The sequence below is a fragment of the Anser anser genome (assembly GCF_964211835.1).
Source record: "Anser anser genome assembly, chromosome: 16".
NCBI classification, from domain to species: domain Eukaryota; kingdom Metazoa; phylum Chordata; class Aves; order Anseriformes; family Anatidae; genus Anser; species Anser anser.
The window spans coordinates 8059041-8081724 of NC_139737.1; the positions used below are offsets into that span (position 1 = coordinate 8059041).

General features: G+C 43.1%; 1 protein-coding gene and 1 long non-coding RNA gene across 2 annotated transcripts in view; one reads left to right on the plus strand and one right to left on the minus strand.

The window, feature by feature from the left end:
- Window positions 1–9840, plus strand: part of ATP9A (ATPase phospholipid transporting 9A (putative)) — a 61265-nt gene extending 51425 nt beyond the window's left edge. The window contains exons 25-28 of the mRNA XM_083801398.1: window positions 382–490; window positions 1789–1846; window positions 3800–4003; window positions 5166–9840. Of these exons, the coding sequence (XP_083657524.1) occupies window positions 382–490; window positions 1789–1846; window positions 3800–4003; window positions 5166–5302 (508 nt within the window). The 3' untranslated portion in view covers window positions 5303–9840. The remainder of the gene's footprint in view (window positions 1–381; window positions 491–1788; window positions 1847–3799; window positions 4004–5165) is intronic.
- LOC310882538 lies at window positions 8644–22488 on the minus strand. Its single transcript, XR_014573010.1, has 2 exons — window positions 22359–22488; window positions 8644–22180 (listed from the first exon to the last, which is right to left on the minus strand). It is a non-coding gene; the product is annotated as an uncharacterized lncRNA (long non-coding RNA).
- Window positions 22489–22684: the final 196 nt, after the last annotated feature.

Genomic DNA, 22684 nt, shown 5'->3' on the forward strand with positions numbered 1-22684 from the left:
TCCATTATGTGATTAAAAAACAAACAGCAAATTCATCTCCACTCCCTTCTGGTGCAAACAGGACTCAGCCCGAACTGTGGAGTGGAATTTAGGGTGGGGACAGGTCTGTCCTTGGCTCCATTAATAAACCTATAACACCAGTTGCAGTGCTTGAAACAGTCATCTAGCTATGAATGTTTCTAATCAAAAGCTATTCAGGAAGCAAATCCTGCAGGTTTTTCCTACATGCAAAACTCTAGTGTGTTCCATTTGCAAGTTTTTATAATACAGACATTATTTAGTACTTTGAGTTTACAGTACTGTACTTTCTTTCTGAAGGTTAGCATTTTTGTTTGCTCATCTAGATCTTAGATAATTTTTGGTCTTTAACCTTCTTCACAGGTACTCCACAATTTACACAATGTTTCCAGTGTTTTCCCTAGTCCTGGACAAGGATGTTAAATCTGAAGTTGCAATGTTGTACCCAGAACTCTACAAAGATCTTCTTAAGGTGTGGGAGACTCTTGTTTGTCCGTTCTGGTTTCAGACAAAATCCCTGTTTTGATTAGAAACTCTCTAAATGTTTTAAATCAAATGTATTTTCAGTAGATACAGAACTCATCATTGGACATATATATTTTCAAGCAAAATTGTTTTAAAGGCAAATTTGAATTAATGGATATAACCAGATTTCCGTGCAGTTTGCTATTGAATGCTGCATAAAATACAACTTATTAAAAATGGCTGGGAAGTAATAGTTGCATTCTGCAGGAAATTCAAAGTATTTAATATTACTGATCTGTTCCAAAATAAAGGGAGAAGAAAAATTGTCAGGGAATTTGCACTCTCCGGAAGCCAGAAAAGGGGTTGGGGGTCACAGGGGTAAGGGATCTATTAATTTCATGAGGGAAGGAGGTTATCACATAGTTTCTTGAATGGAAATTTGCCTTAAGGATCATCTAAGGGGATCATCTAAGGGGATCATCTAAAAGTTTGGTTGCTGTGCCTTTTGTTGTTGCTTGAGCATGAAAGACAGAGTTCCTTCTCCTTAGACAAAGGAAACTTTATTTGATATTTACCATAGAAATATTGGGAAGGTAAATCTTGTCTTTGGTTCCCTTTTTTTCTTTTCTGGAAAATTTTTTGAATAACTGAGTATGTGGACTGGGAACATCTTTCTTAATTGAAGGAAAGGATGGACTGAGTCTTCAACAGATCCTTTCCCTCAAGGATTTCTGTTAAACAGATACTCTCAGAAGCAAAGCCTGTTTTTCCAACAGTCTGAATAAGTCTCCATCTGGTTTCACTTGTATGTTGTCTCTGATGTCATAAACCACTAATTCTCCAACCATCCTTAGGCCTGGTCTAAACATAGGTTTTTTTGTACTGGTATAGCTGTGTTGGCTGAAGAAGGTTTTTTTTTAAACCTATCTGCCTTCAATATGATGTGATTTGTGTGTTTATAGAAATATAATATTAATATATACATATATTTGTGTATACACACATCTTATATTTCACAGTGCAGTGACTAAACTCATGAGAGACATCTTTGCATTGAATTAATTGTGTGTGCAGTAAGGAAGAGGTACTGTGCAAGCAGTGAGCTTCCACAGTCCCAGGCGTCCTCTGCACATCATGAAAAATGAGAATAAAGAGACAGTACCTCAGGGTTGGTTGGTTTGGTTTGGTTTCTTTCCAAATCACCTTCAAATTCCCTTTTATTAATTGGTGGGTTGACCTGTAAGTGAATGTTCATAAAATAAAACCCTAACAGAGCTTTGTCTTTCTTTTCATTCTCCCTTTTAGGGACGACCGTTGTCATACAAAACATTTTTGATATGGGTCTTAATAAGCATCTATCAGGGTAAGAAATCAGCTTCTGCTTATGCCTTTACAAGTTTTGATGAGTACAGAATATCTAATTGTTTATGCTGTGAGAAGCTAAGGAAGTGAATTTAGCAATGGATCCTTAGGTTATTGAATCAATATTTTTTGTTTGTTTCAGAAAATTTGGGTAGTATTCCCAAAGCAAAAAACAATTTAAAGCTAAATACTGGCAGCAACTGATCAACAATGTCATAGTGGTATGATGTCGAAGTTCAAAGCATTGTGCCCTTTTCCATCGGGACAACCCTTTGTGATTTTGTGAAAGTTCCTTTTGGTGCTGTAATTGTTCCATCTGTATAGTACAGCCAAACTACTGTAAGAGAGTTTTCTCTAAAACTCTACTATAAGAGACTCTTCCTTTGTTTTGAAAAAGGTTTCCAAATGTATGGGTTATGCTGGTTAGTCAGTATGCAAAACAGAATCTGTGGATTAGTGTATTTTATCCTAACCCTGTTTATTAGTAGTGGCAATAGTTCTGGTTACTTCATAGCCATTTGTAATTAAGGATTAGAGTAGAGCTCAAGGTCTTGATCATATCACATACACTCTACTTAGCCTGCTAAGAGAGTTGAGCAAATGCCTTAATTACAATGCATCCATTTTACAAAAGTGGATGTGGTGATTGGGGTATATGACTCTAAGAAGTCCTTTTCTTTCAATTTGTCTTTTTTTTTTTTTTAAATTAAGTAGCTTCAAACTCCAATACTTTAACTGTTAATCAGGGAATCATGGAAAATGTGTACATAATGCTGAGCTATAAAGCTAAAAATGGTAACATGATCCTGTGACAAAATTTCTTGTTTTCCAAAACTCCTTTATCAACAACAGTCAGCATAAATGTGCCAAAATAAGCAGCTAGTTCTTACTGATTTAAATGATGTTACCATCCTCTGTAGGGAGTGAAGCCAAGAATACAAAAGCTCTCTTAGCATTATCTTCTGAAATCTAATACAGTAGAACCCTTTGACAGGGCTAACGGTCTTCTGTTGCTGTATAAATATGATGGCAAAGCCAAGGCATTTATAGAAAACTCACAAGTGGTGGAAAGCTACAGCCAGAGGGTGATGCATTGAGGGAAAGATTTATCCTTGAGCTAAGACCACTATCTCGTTACAATATTTGGTTAAAGTGACTTCACTTCTGATGTGCTAAATAACTAAAAAACATCAGGCCAAACAATTGGACTAGTTGCTAGCAGAGATGAGCCTAACCAAAAACTTGAGCAGCCCTAAATTTTGGAAAGTTCACAGCTGGATTTGAACTCTGTGGCTCGAGCTCTAGTCACTTGCAGGTTTTCCCTTCCGAAACTAGCCTAGTGTGATGGACGTTGGTGCAGATTACTCATGCTGCTAACATGAGTTATTTATGCAGGTGGCTGTGCAGGGTGTTTTGAGCATTCCCTGGCTTATAGCTAGAATAGAAGCACACAACAATAGATCATTAATGGTGTGCTTTAATGTGTCCTTCTTTTAGGGGAAAGTGTCAAGGGGAGAGAACTTGGCCAAAGTAGTGCAAAAGAGAAGCTAACTTGTATCAACTGAGCTTCACACCACCTTACTTCCATCTGGGCACTGAGGCAATGCAGTGGGGTTTAGAAGTATTTGATATCTTTAAGCTTCTGAGTAGTGACCAGCTGCTTTTCTGGAAGGGTAGAGTTTCGTGATGCTAGAAGTCACCAGCTGCCAAAATAGTGTGCGTTAATTTCCTATTTCCATGTGTCTAAGAGTATGATAGACTATCGTAAAAGTCTGGGCACCTCTGCAGTAACTTTTCCTTATCTTATCAGTTGTCTCCTAAATAGTAACTGAGTCATTGTCATTACATTTAACAGGTTTCATGACTATGTTTCAGCCTTTCCAAGACCTGGCAGTGGGTTTTAGAGCTTCAACTGGTGTTTAAAAAATATCCAAATTGTTCTACTCTTTTGCAGGTAGCATCATTATGTACGGAGCACTTCTCCTCTTTGAATCTGAATTTGTCCACATTGTCGCCATTTCCTTCACATCTTTGATTCTCACCGAGTTGCTGATGGTAGCATTGACAATCCAGACGTGGCACTGGCTCATGATAGTGGCTGAGCTGCTTAGTCTCTCCTGCTACATAGCTTCCCTGGTCTTCTTACATGAGTTTATTGGTAAGGTTAAATGCCTTTTTTCACCAAGCAGTTGCTTCATGACCTGGATAGTAACAGGACTGTAAGGACATGAACTCAATTTAAAGGCTGTTGAGGAAGTTAACATGGTTATAATGACAGTGGTTCTGACCAGAACAAGCTCTCTTTGATTTTTAAGGGTATTTTATGGTTCCTTCTCATAGCAAAACACTAGAGGAGAAAAAGGTAAGGTAGTCAGTAAGCTTTGTGCGGCTCAGTGAATCTCATCCTTGCTTTCAGAGCTCCACTGTGTATCACCTTCATGTGCAGTAGTGGTCTTTTATTTCCATGTGGGAACTGAACTTGAAACTAAAAATGTTATCCTCTCTTGTTGGTTTGAAAGATGCTATCTTCTAACTGGATGAAGTAAAGTTACCCAATTCTGTCTCCTTCAATGGGGGCTCTTCTCTTGTGTTTTTTGTTGTTGTTTTGTTTGTTTGCCTTTTTTTAAAATTTACCTGGAAGACAGCTAATCATTTTAGTTCCCCTGGCTAAAAGGAAAAAGGTGAGGAATTCTAAAATTCCAGATTTACTCTGGTAGTTGTCTATTTGCAAGTGTCAGGTCCATACGGTTTGATCCAGGGTTTGTTCAGGAAGCCACAAGATGTCACTACTTCTTCCATAAACTCTTTGCGTCCTCTGAAGACAATGAGGATAACTTCCCAATGGGCTAGATCTGTGTGTCATGAATATGGGTATACCAGCTCTATTTTGAACAACACTTCAGCTATTTTTGTAATGCTTCTGAGATATCATGACTGAGTTAAGAGATGTGTTTGCTGGACTACCAGCCACGTAGCAGAGGACAAGTCCCAGAGTACAAGTAGTCCATTTAAAGGAAGCTCAGTATCGCCAGCAGATGGATAGCCCAGTTTCAGATGGGGAATATATGTGTGCTTGCCTGTGATGGGTTACATGGCCTGCTGGAATCCTACAGGGAATGTGTTATACAGAAAGCTGAATCTTCTGTGAAAGAGAAGGGCAGAAAAGTGAGGAACCAGGGACTGCAGGAGCTTTGAAATTCTGTGCGTGGGGAGAAGGTGAGGCTGTTTAAGCTGCGTTGTTAGATTATATTGCTTTTCTGTACCTCTTCCCAGAATGTGCTTCCCTTCTTTCTTGACTCTGTGTTCTTCTCTGTTTACAGATGTTTACTTCATTGCAACTTTGTCATTCTTGTGGAAAGTCACCGTCATCACTCTGGTGAGCTGCCTTCCCCTCTACGTCCTGAAGTACCTGAGGCGAAGGTTTTCTCCCCCAAGCTATTCAAAGCTCACATCTTAGGGCTGCTTTTCTTGCACACCAGAGACGAATATTGCACATGGCTGAGAGACAAAAATCATGTAGTTGTTACTATAATGAATACGTCTGATATTTGCATAAGGATCATGTAGTAATCTCTATTACATGCTGCTTTATTGAAAAAGACTTCACAACTACTACAAACGGAAACCTAACGATACAAGGGAAGGATTTTTTGAGGGTGGAGGCACTTGTTAGTTCATCCACTTTTTGTCACTTTTGTTCAATTTAACTGGGGTCAAATGCATGCAACTGCAGTGATGATTGGTTCCTCATGTGTGGTTAAAAGTACCAAAAGCTGCTAACTGACCTTGGAATATATGTTTGAGAATTTTTAAGTTACTTTTTAAAATATCTGTGGTGTTCCTTGCATTGTGTAACATAGTTTTATTATTTATTTTTTTGATTCAAGTAGGTACATTCTTTTTACATCTTGGAAATCCCTTAATGTAGGTGATGCACTATGCTGCTGACAGCTGATTCCTGATTTATGGTATGCTGTTCCCATAATGGGGCTCCAGCACGTCGAATCTACACACACTGGAGAATCTGAGCATGTCTGAGATTTTCCTTCAGATGAAATGTGGTCACCCTAGTGATTTTGGTGGTATCCAGCCATGGGTAAATACAGAAAAATGTAATCTAAAATCAAGAAATTCAGTTCTGTTTAGTTCTTGTGCTTCCTGTTAAAAGGAGCTGGTGACATAATAACTTTACTCTGTATTTATTTGTGTAGGAGAAAATTATCTAAACTAAAGCAAATCGTCTTTGGAAAAGAAATTTGCACTTGATCAGACTTGAAATGTGTTGACAACGTGAGAAGAGACTTGTACTGTTCCGCAGACAATGTGGCAGACATGTCTTGAATCCTTGGAGACTGAAAGGAAAGGTCACAGAGCTGCTACTCCTTACAACTACACAAAATCTGTTTCCTGTTAGGGTGAAACAGTGAAGATGAGCTGCAAATAAGCTGAGGCACTCCTAGGTGGATGTCATTCTTGACACCCTCCCTGCAGAGGCAGTTTTTGAGAACCTTGCACTTGCATTGCTCTAAAACCAAAACTTGAATTGGAAGCAGGAGCAGGGTCTGTACAAAGGTATTAGGCTCATGTGCAGAGCAAAATACTTGTTTTTAATTTTCAAAAACTCAATTAGTTTTGTTTTCCTAATAAGCATTGATCCCCATTATAACACAGTGAGGAGGGCAACACATGCACAGGCTGTTCAGGAGAATGACAGGGTTCCAGAAACCATTCACCATTGGATCTGTGCATCGAGCACGGCTGAGCTTCTGTAGTGGCAGCCATCCTCATCTAATGGCTGTTTAGTCTGTGATAAATTAGTTGCTTGCTGTCTTGTTCCCACATCATAAAAACCACTGTCGTGGCGGGCACAGCCTGGCGCCGTTGCTGGTCAGCTGCACGGAGGGACAGGGAATGGCAGAGCCCAGAGCCTGAACTCCCCCTTGTCTCTTGAGGCAGCCCCTCCAGGTCCGGGCAACAGCGCTGGTGTGAGGAGCAGAAGCTCCCTGGTTGCCTCTGTGCCATACCGAACCCCTTTAATAGACTGCCAACTTCTGTTGCCATTGCTACAGACACTGTCGCAAGCAGCACAGTGCTGTATGAAAAGCTCTGGTGTGAAAATCAGTGGAAAATCCGAGTGTTGTTTTAAAGGGAGAGCTGGAGTCTGCATTGATCCATAGCGGTGCATCTTGGATTTTCAGACCTAAGATTGCCGTGGCTTATGCGGTTGATTTTTGGTAATTTCTCTGAGGAATGCTTTGGACAACCTGACCTGCCTTCCTTGTTCTCAGTTACTGAGAGGAAATATGAAAGAGAGGAAGCAAGTTCCAAAAGCTATATAGAGAAATTCATAATGCATGTAGCTTGGGGTGAGAGGAAGGTGCAAGTCCATATGGCCATGTCATTAGTTCATGTGGGGGAAACCCTCGTAATTTAGGAAGTTATGTTTCAAAATCCTTCAGGAATAAGAACAGCCAACACCCTTTAATCTAAGACAATGCTTTTTTCTTTTGTGCCAGTCTTCTGATTAGGCACTTGTCTGAAATCCTAATACATGACAACCACCTTTAGAAACAACCTACTGACCAAGGAAATGTAGCTAATTCTTAGCAGTCACCTTTTAATAATAATTTGTAAATTTGCCTTTCATTCTCTTCTAATTTTTCCTAATAATAATAATAATATATATTCCTACTCCTTTGACATGCATGTTCATATTGGGTAAGGGCTTCAAAGTCCTATACTTCTCATTGATTTGTCTCAAAGAAGAAAAGCAGTGCCTGAACAGCCCTATGTTGGAACAGCTGGGCTAGCAGCCTTTTGTGAATTATGGCCAAAAGGTACCTCATATTGTCTTTATTGTGACTCGCTACAGTTCCTGAATAGTGTCAGACATGCAGCTGTTCTGGAGTCCCCAGTCAACATTTGATTTAAATAGGTTTAAAGACAAGAATCAATATTTTTTTTTTGGCAGCTTCTCGTGACTGAGAAGTCAAGTACCTCTTGTCTTTTGGAAAATACATCATGGTACACATCTTTGTAAAATCCCAGTCCCTATGTAGTGTGTATTAGTAGTTCAATGTCCTGCAAGAATAACAGTGCCATGCTACTGTATGTAAATATTTGAGACGTATGTATGGTAGAATTCACTGTTTCCTGAAGTCAATACAGTTTACACTGAGTGGACCATATTCGCAAAATATTAGCTTACACCAAGAAAGGGAGTGAATTGTGATTTCAGTAATATTTATTGAATCATAACTTTAATAACAAATGCGTATTTAGTGGCATTGAGACTAATCTGTAGCTGTGTCCTGGGGTGGGGATTATGTTTCTTTGCAGCTAGTTTTTTTGCACAAGGTTGTAAATCCAGGAAGTAATTTGTCTCTGAGTATACACTGCATTTTTTAAAGCAATCAGAAAATTAAAACTGCCATCTAACAAACAGCAGGAGAGAGGAATGATTGTTGTATTTTTCAAGTTTAGCACTTTGTCTGAAATCTATTTCTCTTAAGTTATTTAAAAATGTTTTTAAAAGCAAAGTTTAATACATATGTTCATACTGTACATCTGAATAAATGTATTCTCTGCTGGAAATTTATATTAATCTTTTTCATCTAGTACGCTCATCATTTGTGCTTATTGAGAGTGAAGCATTGTTTTCTTGTATGTAGTATCTTGTTTGTAGATTTAGTGTTCTTTTTGTTCCTTTTTTGTTGTTGTTCTGGTTTAACTTACTGCAGCAGTTCGTATAACTTGTGAGCTTTGGGACTGCGCTACAAGTGATGCTGTAGGATAGCAGTGTGTGTCTTGGTGTGTTCTTGTTTCTCCTGGCTGCTGTAGGGAAGCCTGTGCTCTGTGATGTGCTGCTTTGGTGGTTAGTTACGTGCAGATTTTGTGATATGCACTGTTCTCTTCTTGCATCACTGCAGTAATTCCAGGTGCATAACAACCTCTTTTTTTTTTTTCCTTTTTTCTTTTACTCTTGGATATGTTTCCTCTGTAGGGTTTGCCCTATTTCTCTTTGCAAACACTTGCTTTGTTCAGCTCATACTGCAATTGAAATGCAACATTCTCTGTTCAGCAGCTTAAATATGTGCAGGGTCTTATCAGAACTGGACTGGGGAGTGATGAGTGGCATCCCTGGTGTCCCTTCAGAGTTGAGAGCTACATGCTGAGAGGTACAGCTGTGGTCGGACCAAACTGAGTAGCACCAAAGGCGTTTTTCTGCAGTCTGCTGAACTATCACAAATACTGTGACAAACTCTCTTGCTCTCTGCACCTCTTGACGGAAATTTTTCTGTGGATGGGCTGTTTGTCAGGGAGCCCTGGTGAGTTAGACGTGTGAATCCCTAAAGCTTGTGTTCTGGCTCTATCTTTTAAAGAGAGCATCTGCATTGTCAGATGCATCATAAATCCTTAGTTTGCATAGGCAGTGCTCTGAATCAGGTATGTGAACTATATTGCGTGCAGCTCACCATCACACATTCTTTGTGCACAGCTGTTCAGATGGGGATTGACTCATCTCCACAGTTGCATAGCTAGGGCCAGCTGAGCGCCCTCTAGAATCGTCAGTGTGAGCAGGATGGGCTCTTTTTATTTTTATTTATTATTAGTTATTTCAAAGTTAATAAACTCTGATTTGCACGAAATCCTGGGTTCTACAGCTTTGCCAATATGGTCCATTACTACTGCCTACTACAACTTGTGTACTTATATGCCTTTGAGAACATTTTTAATTGTTAAAATTTGTTAAAAATTAATGTTAATTTAATTTAATTTTTAATTGGGGAAATGGATTCTGTTGTCAAAAGGATATTTACTGTGATGCTGATGTTTTGTACTTGTCATCTACTTAAACAACATGTAAATACTCTTGATTCAAGAGAAATATGAATGCCAATTATTTATTGTTCTGTGGAGTTATATGTTGCAGATGTGTAAGAACTTAAAAGGGAATGTTGTAAAACAAGGTGGAAAAATAAATTTTATGCAACTTCTCTATTTCATCCATATATGCCAGGTATGATGCACCTGAGTTAGTCCTGCATTGATCAGTCCAAGATGTGTTTTGACAGAATTAAGTGTAGAGATTAAGCTAAATTGTGGCCCTTTAATGTGGCTACATGGGAAATGCACATGAGAAATGATCAGTGCTCCATGCTGATCAGTGTAGACCTGCTTTATTAGTTTTTGCTATAAACAGTTTGCTAGCTGTCTTCACAGGAAGCTTAAAGCGTATCGGAGATAGCAGCTTTTGCTGTCCTTCGCTTTATCAGTGGCTTCTTGCAAGACTGCAGCTTCACGCAGGATTGCTTTCTGCAAGCTGTCTAAGCTTTGTATCGCAATGTAAAGGTATTCATCAGCCCTGGGGAGCGTAGGAGTGGCTGAAGGTGCCACCTGTGTTACAACAAGGTGGAAATTTGGGTGCCACCGCATTCCTGGCCCAGGCAGCCCCGGGTGCCTGCCTGTTTGAAAAGCCATTTTCAGGAGACCCGGCTCGTTCGGGAAGACTGGTCGAGTTAGCCTCAAGAGTTTTTTAAGCTGGTGTAACCCCAGTGAGGGAGAAGATGGTTGGTACTGGTGATTCCCACTGGCGTGAGTTAGGGGCGCGGGCCTTTCGCTTGAAACATGTATGTGCTGCTCTTGGAAAAGCAGTGACGCAACAGCAGTAGGAGCAGCTATTTTTGGCATGTTCTCATCACTCGAACGTTTGATTAAGGAACTCGCTTTGCACACAGCAGTCACACATAGAGCTGGCTGCCGCGTTTGTGTCAGAAATGGAGGGAGAGGAAGGAATTTAATGCTGAATATTCTCTGCAGAGGAAACTGCAATAACATTAAGGACACAATGCAGTGTTTTTCTACCAAAATGTAATAGAACTATAAACACTCTCAAATAAAAATGAAAAATAGAATTAGATAAAGTAAATCCATAACTTGGGAGATTATTTAACTCCAAGCAGTGATTAAAAACTATTCCCTCAGACTCCTAAATATATATTAAAAAGCTTTTCTTTTAGGTTCTATAGGAGACAGATGCCAGCATATTAACCTCTCTCATGATCGACATTCTTTTGTGTAAGATAGTTAATGCAAATGTTAAATATGCAATTTTTGTGATGTTTGCACACATCAAATGAACGCTGTGGACTTCAGAAATTACAGTAACAGACTTCACTCCCAAGTGTTACCAATTTCCCACTCCAAATGGGTTACATAAGCCCTAGTTAGTGGTTCTTTTAATTTATGGACGGTTTCTTTTTAATGGTGAAATGTGTAATTAAAAAAAGCTAGAAATAGTTTTTCTAAACTCACTCTGGAAAGGGAAGGAGAATTTCTGCAATTTTTTTTTTCACCCAAACATTGCATAATAGTAGAAATGTCAAAGATTTCCATGGGGTTTAATTTCATTCTTCATGTGGCTGTGGTCATACAAGAAGTTTGAACACTGCAGGGGTTGGCAGATTTTTGGAAGATCACGCATCCTGGGATAAGTTTTCAGCTTAAGCTTTACTAAAGAATGCCAGTGGCCTTATTTTTCAAATTGTGGTTGTATTATATACTAGTGTCTTTTTTTCTTTAAAGGGAGGGGAGGAGGGGAAAAAAAAAGGTGCTGTCTGGTAATTGGGTTTCGTATTATGGCCCTGAGTCTTACGTGTGGCACGAAGACATACAGAACCTCACCTTAAGCCATTCATAAAGAAGAAAATCTTGTTGATATGCCCTCTGTCTTTTCCTTCCGATGGCTCCAGTTAATGACAGCTGTACTTCTGTACTCTGCTGCTTCTCCATTGCATTAGCACGGCATTAAATATCGTTGTCATGATAACTGTTTACTAGAGGAAGGTAGCTGCTGCTGTTCCTGTTTCACAGATAGGAAATGGGGGCAGGCACAGAGAACCTGTGGTCTTTGGGCTGTACCCTAAACCCACGGCAAAGTGTGGTGTACAAAATTATTTTCCTGTTTGATTATTGGACTTTCTCCCCACCTTAGAGTCAATCATATAGGAAAGATACTTGTTCCATGGTGTATCCAAATGTTTGTTTTTAATTTAGGAATGTGATTGGAAGTTTAAAAAAAAAAGCAAACACAAAACTACTGCTGTTATTTGGAGTTTTGATAAACCTCAATTTAACAATTTTGCTGGCTTGTTCTGTCTTGAAATTGGGACTGCGGATCAGGGCTAGTGTTTTGCAACTCCATGGTAAAGTGGTGAGTTTGAGAATGTGAGCAGCAGTTAATTGCAGAAATGGCTTTGCTGTAACTGCAAAAAGGTAATGCAAGGAAGAAGTTTGCTGCACGTGGCAGCAGTGATTAGCAGCACTAAGTCCTGGTCCAGCACTTACGTAAAGTCGGTAACAAAACTGCATCAGCCTAATGTCTGCTTAGCTGCCATGGCTTCCTGGGGCTACAAGCGAGCATCTCCTTGCCCTAAAACTCTGGGTGGTATGGGGCTCTCTAGGTTACACAGTGAATCTCTTGAGTTTCTGCTTCTTGTAATTAAATTTATAGATGATCAGCAACTTGCAGGATTTGGCCTTCAGAAAAATGTCTTTCCCTCTTCTGCTTTTTCTCCCTTTGTGGCCTAGGACCTAACTGTTATTGACTGAGTGGGTTACAAAAAAGGGCTTTAAAATCATAGCATTCCCACTTTAAAGTCTCCTTCTTTTGGCTTGCTGTAATTGTGCACGTAAGGAGGAATATTGTGTGCTGTTCAGATTCTCTCACAGAAAGAAGTAGTAACAAGAACAATCTGTGCGAAAGAATTTAGCGCATTAAAGATGGGGGTAATAGTCATTCTCATTTGTCCTTTTATGTGAAACAGATTTTATTTTAAATGTACACTCTGAGTAGCTTAACCATGTCCAGAGACTTGTTTACCAGGGTAAAAGTAGAATTACCCACAATATAAATTAAGAGTATTGAATAGAGGTGGATTGATGGTGCTACATGATTCTGCTTAGTCAGCTCAGACGTGGTCCTGGGGCACGCACCTTGGTGGGCACGCGGGATGGGGGCATCTCCCGTGCTCGTGATTTCATCAGACAGTATATTTAGTCATGTGTTGTGCATCTGCTCCAAAAAAGTTGTGTTGCAGCTCTGCTGTAGGCATTGTATTTCTCTGCCTTTAGATATGGATCTGTCTTGTGCCGGCTCTTACACTTTTAAGACATGTCACTTCCGATTTACGTTGTACAGTGGCAGACTTCACCATCGTGTAACTTGTCAAAAAGTGACACAAATCGCTATTGATCAGATTTCCTATTTAAAATGAGACTTGGTGTGACTATTATATGAAATGCCACAGGTCTCGATGGAGCACGTTAACCCGTTCCAACTGCCATGAGAAGAAATGCCGTCTGGTGCTGAGCCTATCAAAAAGGCCAAGGGGATGCTGTCTGCAGAGGTGGAATTCCTCTGTACTGTTTGTAAGTTCAATATAAAGGTTGTGACTAAAAGGCACCATTATATGGATCGGCATTGCCTCTGTCAGACGGCATCTCTGTCCTGACACAGTCCCCGGCGCCTCACCACACCCTGCAGCTGCTGCTGCACCTGAGGCCTGGGCCAGCGCCACAGAGCCCGTCACAGCGGGCAGCAAGCTCTGCGTCTCAGCCCGCTCTCCTGGGCACCTCAGGGTGCTGATTCACATCTGGGAGCTTGAGTGGGTTGCTCTTACTGTGTTTTATTCCCTTCGGTCTTGTTCCAAGAGTTGACAAGATCGGACCCTTGAGGAGAGGCCTGGGCTGCGGCGGGCGGTGAGGCAGCTCATCATCGTCCACCGAGGGCTGGCGGCGCTGCCAGCGGGCCTCTTGGCCCTTACGAGGTAGGATCTTTCTTTGCCCTGGAGATGTTGCTGGAAATGTTTATTGCTCTCTCCAGCTGCACCTCTATTAGGCTCCATCCTGTTCTCCTTACGTTTGACAACCAGCACACCCTGAGCTGTAAAGTTTCAGAGGCCCAGTGAAAAGCAGCCAGTGTTTTAACCACTCTCTTGCCAAGGCTTCCTTGGCGTGAGCCTGCAATGTGAGCGAGGAGGGTGCATGCTGTTGGAGCTGCTCTCGTGGTTAGTAAGCCCCAGGAAACACCAGCACCCACCCTGCCCAGCCAGGGCTTACCTCCCTGGCTGCCCTGGGCTGTGGTGTGGGCGTCAGTTGTCACAGGGCTCCTGCCTGGGCACCGAGACGTATTTACAAGTCACTCGGTCTGCACTCGGGATCCTTAATTTAATTTTTGAAAGTAACTGGAGCAGTAGCATCCTGTTGTTTATTAATGTAGCTTTAAATATTTAATAGGCCATCTTGGCTTCTTTCTAGCGTGCAGCAATTACTTCAAGACCAATGACAAACAGAAGAGTGATTTTCATGTTTGAAGGTGAATAAAATTAAACGAGGGCAAGCAATCTTTCCCCCTGAAGTGTGAGCTGGAAACTAATAACCAATTCTTCCCTTCATCTCTATTTGTCCATGTCCAAGGTAAGTAAAATCCCTGGAGAAGGAGAAAGAGAAGATAAGTTTTAAATAGGTTCCACGCCATTGTCTTCTGCTAAGAGCTACTCTAAAGAAGCATTTATCAATGATGCACAGAGTGGCATAGAAGCTTGGGCCTTCTCCACCCTGATGTCTAGGCTGTAAAATGAAGAAGTTTCTAAAAGGCAAAGGTTAGATGTTCTCAACCCTCATATTTTTCTTTCCCCAGATACACCCCTTTCTAGTCTTTAGCATCCTCCTTTTTGTTTATCTGAAAGTAATCTGCCTTTTGGCTGGATCCAGATAAGTTAACCCGAGTGACAGTTTACATTTTAGGTTACAACCAGTGCCAGAATTTCTTAGGCAAATGTCTATGGGCTAAAGTTTGATTAAAAGCTGCCCAGTTTTGCTTCTAGGCAGCCTCAGGCTCTTGCTGATCACATTTTGACATCTGATCTTTCCTATATACAAAGAGAAATGATCCAGAAAACAAATTTGCAAAGTAAAATTGCTGTTTGCAACACTAATCCCTTAGGGAGAAAATCGTTCCAAAATCAGATGCATTGACAGATGCATCATGTTGATATTTTGGTGGAAGATCCGTGGCTGGTGTGCGCTGAGGGGGTTGCGCTCCTTGGCACCTCCAGGGAATCTGGCTGGTTTTGTTTAAGTTTAATTCTTTTGAGTCCTTGTTACTGAAGTGTGGAACTAATTTTTACAGGTGCAGTGCTCACCATAAATAGTCTTCAACAGAAAGAAACATCTTGTATTTCACATCTGAGTGACAGCTATTTCCTTCAGCAGCCCTCATGTCTTTTGTGATCTTTCACCATAAGGATGCATGTGGGGCAGTGATTTATAAATGTTCCCGCTCTTCTTTCTTTCAGCTCCTGTTGCCATTCCGGCTTCGAAGAACATAATGCGACAAAGCCTTCAGTAAAACCAGAGCCTGAAGGAAATATCAGGTGTTAACATCCAATAAAAAGCTAACACGCTTGAATGAACTAGGATTGCAAGGCTTGTATGGCTCAAGCAAGAACTGACCAAATGCAGCATTTTTATGATGGTGGCAGGTAAGCACTAATTATAGACCCTGGACTCCATCATGAGCTGACTTGTCAAGTTAACTTACTGTCCAAAGTACCTGCAATTATATTGTGAAGGCTCTCTACTTCTTTCTATAACTGAATGCAGTTGCTCCTGAAGAAACATAGGGAGTAAATCTGAGGTGCTGAAAGAAATACTGCACTAGAAATTACTCTGTAGGGAACGTTTTATATGCTTTGGGGTAAATTAATGACTGGGTTTGGATTTTTTTAGGGAAAAAAAAAAACTTTGTGCACAAATACATACTTTAAAATATATTTTCTTTCGAACACCAACCATTTTAACAACAGTGTAAATCAGATTTTACAGACCACATATTTCAAGTATGAAGTTCATTAAATGTGTGAAATTCTAGATTAGCTGCCGGGTGTGGCCAGAGCCCCAGTAATGAATCGTAAATTGTGTTTAGGATGTAATATCAGATTCCCTTGCCCTGGCGGCAATATTAAAGGCATAGAACCACCTTTTCAAAAACAGTCATAACCTTTCTTTATTATCATTATTTAGTTTAGCCATCATATGATATAGTAGCTGATTGCATCAGTGTTTCCATCCTAAACTTACTGTGCAGGTGTCTAATTGGATTAGTTCATTGTTGTTATTATTAATAAGCCAACTTCAGACTTAATGTAACTAAAACTAATGCCATCTATTTATACCTGTATTTTTGCCAGTGCCCTGATAGCAAGTGGTAGTTTTGTATTTAGATACACTTTAATCTATAGTTCACTCTGATCTTGCGTGAAAGAATCACTTTATGTAGTGAGACAGCAGTGTGATGTTGGTTTGAGTTATCCACCAGCACAGCTGTATTCTGTGGCTGAGAGGTATGGGTGTTGGAGCACAGGGATTCTGCAAGCATGGTGGGTTTCGTTGTCTAGGTTTGCTGAGTGAAGTCCTTCCTGGGCTAGCTTTCAGCCGTGAATGCTTTCCTTTTCTGAAAGTTCTGCAGGCCCTCATGCCAGTCCCGCAGGACAGCTGCTGCTGCAGCCCGGCTCTTGCAGGCAGGTCACTGCAGGATCTTGGCCACGCAGCAGGCAGGGGAGGGTGCCCAGGGTCCGCCAGCCCCTCTGCTCTCAGCCCCAGGTGTGCAAAGGGCGGCGGTGCAGAGGGTGTCCTCTGCTGTGCAGAGGGCAGGAGGTTCACAAGGCAGTTCTAATCCTGATATGATCAATAATGGGAGTTTCCCAGGTAGCAGTTTGATGGGGCTAAAAAATCCAACATTAAGGAGTTCAAAAACAGGCATTCACCTGTGTGGCTGTTTGCTGGAAAGCCCAAAATGTGGGCTGGTGACTGCTGTCACAGGGGCTCAGGCTCTAAAAGAAAGAGGTAAATGGTTGCGTGCTGTTTACTTGCCATCCCTGCACAGAGAAGCACCTCTCCAGCTCCCAAACATGACTAATGTTCTTCCTAATTATTGCAGTGAGTAATTGCTCCTTTCAGCCGTCTCTCTCTTCTGAACCTCAGCTTCAAATCTTGGAAAACAAAAACAAAGAACGCCCCATGGTTTTCTTTTCTTAAAGAGAAAATATCTTTGGCAAGAAACCAGTATCTTTATGGTGTTTTCTAGGGTTCTTATTTGCTTAACTAGTCTTGCTTAAAAAAAAAAAGTTATAGTTCAATTTTATCCTACCTGCTTGTTTGCAAAGAGCCTCAGAGCTGCTAACCTCGTCATTGATAGTGGTTTTTAAGGCAGTGCCAATCTGGAAGGCTTAAGTGTTCCCTGCAAACAATGTTTGATGTTTGGATAAAAGCATAAATCATGGCGCATAAACATCCGTCTCTGCACGAGTTTGCTAAATCAGGGCGCCAGGAGAATTTCAGCTTTGGAGAAGACCTAGTGCCACTTACAAGGCAGTAAATCAATCCGTTGCTTTTATTTCCAAGCTGTTGTGTCTGGGTGCTGCATGCAAAGTTCACAATCCACCTGTACCTTCCCTGTTCCTTGCCCTTCCTGGCTGACTACCCTCATCCTGCCGCAAGCTAAATCTTTCCTACTGAGCATGGAAAACCCTTGTAAACCCGCAGGTTTTTGGCTGCATGATCGGGTTTGCCCCTGCCCTGGCATGTGTCAGGTGGTGGTGGGGTCAGGCTTGGTGCCCCCAGCCCCAGCTGTTCTGGTGCTCGGTGCAGTGCTGCAAACTCCTCAAGGTCAAAAAGAGCCTCCCGGGGAGAAAATTGTTCCCTTCTGTCCTACCTAGGGTCACTCCACCTTGTTTCGTCTCTCATGCAAATTAATTTCCATGCCTTTAAAATTCCCTATTTGAGATTCAGTGTAGGCTCTCTGCAGATCGAAGGGGCCGGGGTCGGTCTGAGTGGGGATTTCGGTAAGAGTTGGGCTGCGATGCTGGGTCATGGTGGGCACGTTTTGGGGTGCTGGCGGGGCCGGAGGATGCTGCGGGGCCATCCCAAAGGGGACAAGTGCCAGTCAACTGCCCTGGGAGCACCTGTGCTGCATCCGGGCTGTGTGGTTTGGCTTTAGCCTTAGGGGGAGAATGAGGTTTCAGGTTTTTAAAATCTAAAATCATTTTTTTAGGAGGCTGAAGCTCAGAACAGGTTTTTCTGCAGGTGCAGATCCGTTACTCCTTTCACAAGCAACCTGACGTGAGGGTATTAGACGTTTCCGTATACAAGTGGTTCTGAAGTCATGCGACTGCTTTGCAAATACGCTTTGCTGTCTGTCTGGAATCCTAAATGCTTCTAGGAGACAGACAGGGTAATAGGTAAAGCGGAACACTGAAGCCTGGGATGGAATTGTATTGGGCCAGCTGAAATAATTACATCCTCCTGGTCCCATAAGAGGACACTAATTCAAGAGCTGCCTGACTAAAGACAGTGAGAGTGGGGCCCTATTGTTCTGTGAGTGAGTCGAAAGACATTTATTTTTTCCTTTACAGGAAACTTTTGAGGGGAGGGGGAAGAGAAAGAATGTTCTCTACACTTTCTTCAATATCTTTTTTATTTGTGGTTTTGTTTTCTGAAACTGCCTTTGTTGAGGGGGAAAAAAAATAAAAATCATTCTTCACTTATAAAAATTATTTTTAATTTTCACAAACAGAATCCTTTTGCTAAAAGCCAGTTCTTAGGAAAAAAAAAAAAACACTATAACTCAAAAAATAGCCTTTCGGTTTATTGAGTTTTTATAGAAAAAAACAACACAAAATTTTGACCAATTTTCATTTTAGATGAAAAGCTATTTTTCATTTGGAAAAAATGCTCTGATGGGAAAAATTCAAGCAGCTCTAGTTCCAATCTCTCGGAGCTGTATGTGGGTGGATTCCCTGGGCCACGTGGAGCTCATTACAAGATCAGACACTCCGTTTGTAACTTAATTGAGTGAGTGAATATGTTATTCAGACAAGTGCATTGTCAGAAATAAGCTGGTACCGTGCTTTCTGTAGTCACGGTGCTCTAGGACTGTTATGAATACGGAGGAAGATGCCAGTTAGCACTGCTTAAGCAGGCCGAGCTGCAGCTAGTGAATTGTTTGGTCCCTGTCGGGCTCGGTTTGGGAGCCCGGGCAAGGTGTAGTGACGATACCCAGGTGCCTAAATGTGGTGTTCGGGCACCGCTCTGCCTACGGCCTGCAATGCATCGAGCTCAGTGTGCGTTGTGCATTGTGGCAGATTCGGAGAGAACTGTATTTACTTTGGAAAGGTGATCAGCTTTTGTCAAAAATACTTATTGTTGCTGTGAGCCTGAAATACCTTTGCAAGTGGAAAACAGAGATGTCTCCATGAAGTCTATTATGATAAACTCTCCGGGCAGCTGCCCCGATGGCCTGAGAGCACATCCTCAGGAAGCCGTGATGTCTTATCTCCTGCAGAGCATGAGAATTTATGTTTTTTTAAAACTTTCATTTTTACTGCCAATCAACAGCGTGGAGCTGACGGGGCAGCAGCATTCCCTGGTAGGAGGTGCAGCGGGGCGATGTCGGGACCCCCAGGACCCAGCTCCCCGCTCCTCGGGCCAGCTCCTGGCTCTCCCCAGCTGCCCGCAGCTCTCCTCTCGCGGGCAGGGAGCTCCTTGCTCAGCCTCCTCGGCTGGGCGCCCGCCACTGAGGACGGGTTGCTCCCGGGGACAGCAGCGGCTTCCAAACCTGCCTGCAGGCCAGGGCTGGGAGATGTGCTCCCTCCCCTCTGCTCCGTCCCCCAAAGCCGGGCATCCTCTTGGTAAACCCTGGGGGCTGCCGTGCGCAAGGTGGGGAGGTGGGTCTGTTATTGGGGGGTAGGGATGTGGTCCAAAATATGCCCCTGAAAGGAAGAGGAAGTATTCTCCTAAAGAGGGAATAAATAGTTATAAATATTAGCTATTAATAGCTCCCTACCTCCAAAAATAAAATCCCTTAGTGATACCAAAATAAGAAAGCAAAGGAAAGTCGGAGGTATTTGGCCTTCCTTTGAAAAGGAAGCTAAAAATAACTATATATATATAAAAATCTCTCGTTTCTAGGGAAAGTCTCTGCCCCCGCATCCAGCCTGCACAGTTATATAAGACTTGAACTATATCCCCCTTCTCCTCCGCGGCCACTCACAACGCGCTGCGAGCTGGAGCCAGATGGAGAAAGGTTCCGTCAGGAAAGTTTAACTCAGCGGGGAAGCTGCAGCCAGTGGAGGACACGATTCTCTCGCTGAACTCTCCAAAAGCCTTGGAAATCTTACAGTTGTGTCATATGCTGGTTTGGGGAATGCTAGCAGTCCGGAGGCAGCCGCCAGCCCTCTTTCACTTCTTTCTTTATTTATTTTTTTTCGCCTTGCACTGAGTTTAATTTGGGTAGCAGGATTCAGCATTTTTAAGTTGGAAAAAACTTGGTGGAAGAAGATATTTTAGGAAAACCCTGTCATGTGAACTAGCGGGAGCCGATCAAACTGAGCTATTAAAAGAAAGACATTGTATTTTTAAACGGTCCAGACTAGGGAAGCCAACCTGTGTGCCATAACCGCTGAGCCGTGACTGCTCCCCCGATTATAGCTCAGCGTGGGATGAGGCGAAGCTTTCCATCGGGGTCGCCCATTCTCCACTCACTCTGGGATACCCTTGGCAGGGACTGGTGCCCTTGGCCCCCCCAGGCTGTCCCCCCCCCCATCCTGTACCCAGCTGCTCCCTCTGCTCGCCCCGGCTGTGATCCTGTACCCCAGCTCTGCTGCAGTGCTCCCCCTGGCCTGAAGCCCCCTCCCCAGTCCCTCTCTGCATTTCCCAGTGCAAGCATAGCAGGTGATGCTGGGGGCGGTGGGTAGTGCTGTGGTAAGGAGTTTGGGGGCGTGGGGGTGCAAGTCATGCAAAAACAGTGATTCTGCACTTCTCTCCAAGCAAGGCAGTGATCTCGTCACCCCCTTAATGTTTGGAAATAGAAACCACGTGGCTCTGACTTTGCTTCAAGTGATGCAAATGGTGGATCTGGTCATGAACTGGCTTGGAGCATGTGCCAAACCAGCTTTAGGCATGAAACTTCTCCTCTCTGAAAAGGGGCAGAGCTGCTGGGTGCAGCAGCACCGGCCCCATCCTGCAGGGGAGCTGGGGGTCCAGGGGTGCACTCGCACCCACCTCTTGGGGCCAGTGCATGGGGGGGTTGCAGGATCTCACTCCTAAATATCAGGGCTGCTCTGCAGCCCGTGGGGAGGGCTGGTAAAGGACAAATCCTCCAGGGTGAGGTTTGGTGTGAGGCACAGCTTTTTGGTGCTTCCCTGCCTGCTGTTCCATCCCCCAGCACCACGCTGCGTGCCTGGGGCTTTGTGATGGCTTCGCTGTGTGGGTGCAATGCGAAGGAAAAGCTCTGCCAGACAGCAGCCAAAAAGCGAGGCCTGCAACCAGCTTTGCTGCTCAGAGAGCAGTGGGGTCACGGGGCTTGGCCTCTGCAGGATGAGGAGGAAAGGTTTCCCTAAAAGCCCCCCGCAGCAGGTGGGTGTGCAAGAGGGATGCTCCCTTCCCGGGGGGGCTGGCGCTCGCTGTGAGCCCCGCTGAGCCCCACGGGGTGATGGTGCTGTGCCGCGGGAGGGGGCTCCCCGGCACCTTCAGGGTTCAGTGGAAGCACATTGCATTAACAGGGCGAGGAGCTGGGGAAGGTATTTCCGCCTCTGCACGTCCAAAAATGACAAAGGCTAGGAAAGTGAGGTGTGCTGAGTTTCCCTGGCCTGCCTGCAGTTGCTAGCCTGCAAGACAACAAACTAGAGAAGCAGAAAGTTTGATTGTGATACCTCCTTCGAGTCGATTTTGGGACTCAGAGAGTGAAAAATGGAAACGCCGTGCGGGTGCCAGCCAGCCCTCCGTGCAGCGCCGGGCCAAGTCCCTGTGCAGTGACTCACTCCCCGCTGCTGCCCAGGGCTCCAGCTGACCCCGGCAGCCACCCCGGCTCACAGGGTACGTTGCAGCCTTCGGTGGGGTTAGACACGAACACCGAGGAGCTGCAGAGCTCTCCCGATCCCCGAGGCAGCAGTTTACGTATGTGAGCTCGTGATCGCTTCTGGAAAAAAATATATGCAAGTCCAGTTGCATGCAGGCACTGAACCCGTACAGAATCAAGAGGCAGATGCTTGTTAACACGCCAGTGAAAACTATACGTTGTGAGACAGCACACGGTTCGCATCTCTGGCTTTATTTTCCTGTTTTCTTTTGCTTTATTTTCCTGTTTATACATAGTATGTGTAAACACACACGGGTTGTCTTGGTTTCAGAGGCTTCCTTGGCTATTTCATTCTTGCTAAGCTCCACGTGTATCAATGGAAATCCATGGGGTTGCTCCTCTCTCTTCTAAATGGATCTAAAAATAGAAACAGAGAGGTCTGTGAAATGCCACTAAACAAATTAACTGATTTTTTTTCATCTTCTCCGTGAAGAATTGAACCAGCGGTAATTAGAAGCCAAAGCCTGTGCCAGTAACAAGATGGGTATTAATAGGGTGCTGGCAAATTTAAAAGACGTAAATATAAGCTTGGGACCTGAGTTTTCTGAATGATTTATTCAAAGGTAAAAGCAGCAGCAGCCCGAGCTTGTCTCTGCTGGGAAGAAGGAAAACTTCTGCACAGAAGCCCCGTTGCTTTGAAAGGCTTTGCAGTGCCTGCAAGTTTTGTTTAAAAAGCACACACTGGGATTTTTAACATCATCCATATTTCTTTCTTTCTCGCTCTCTAACTTTCTGCTCAACAATTAAGTGCTTGTGCTGCAGACTGAGAAAGCCGCAGAGCTGCCTTGGCCCGGAGCTGGAGACGTCATGGATTCCTGAGTGTGAAGCTTGCAGGAAAGCCCTCAGTTTGGGAGATGGCGG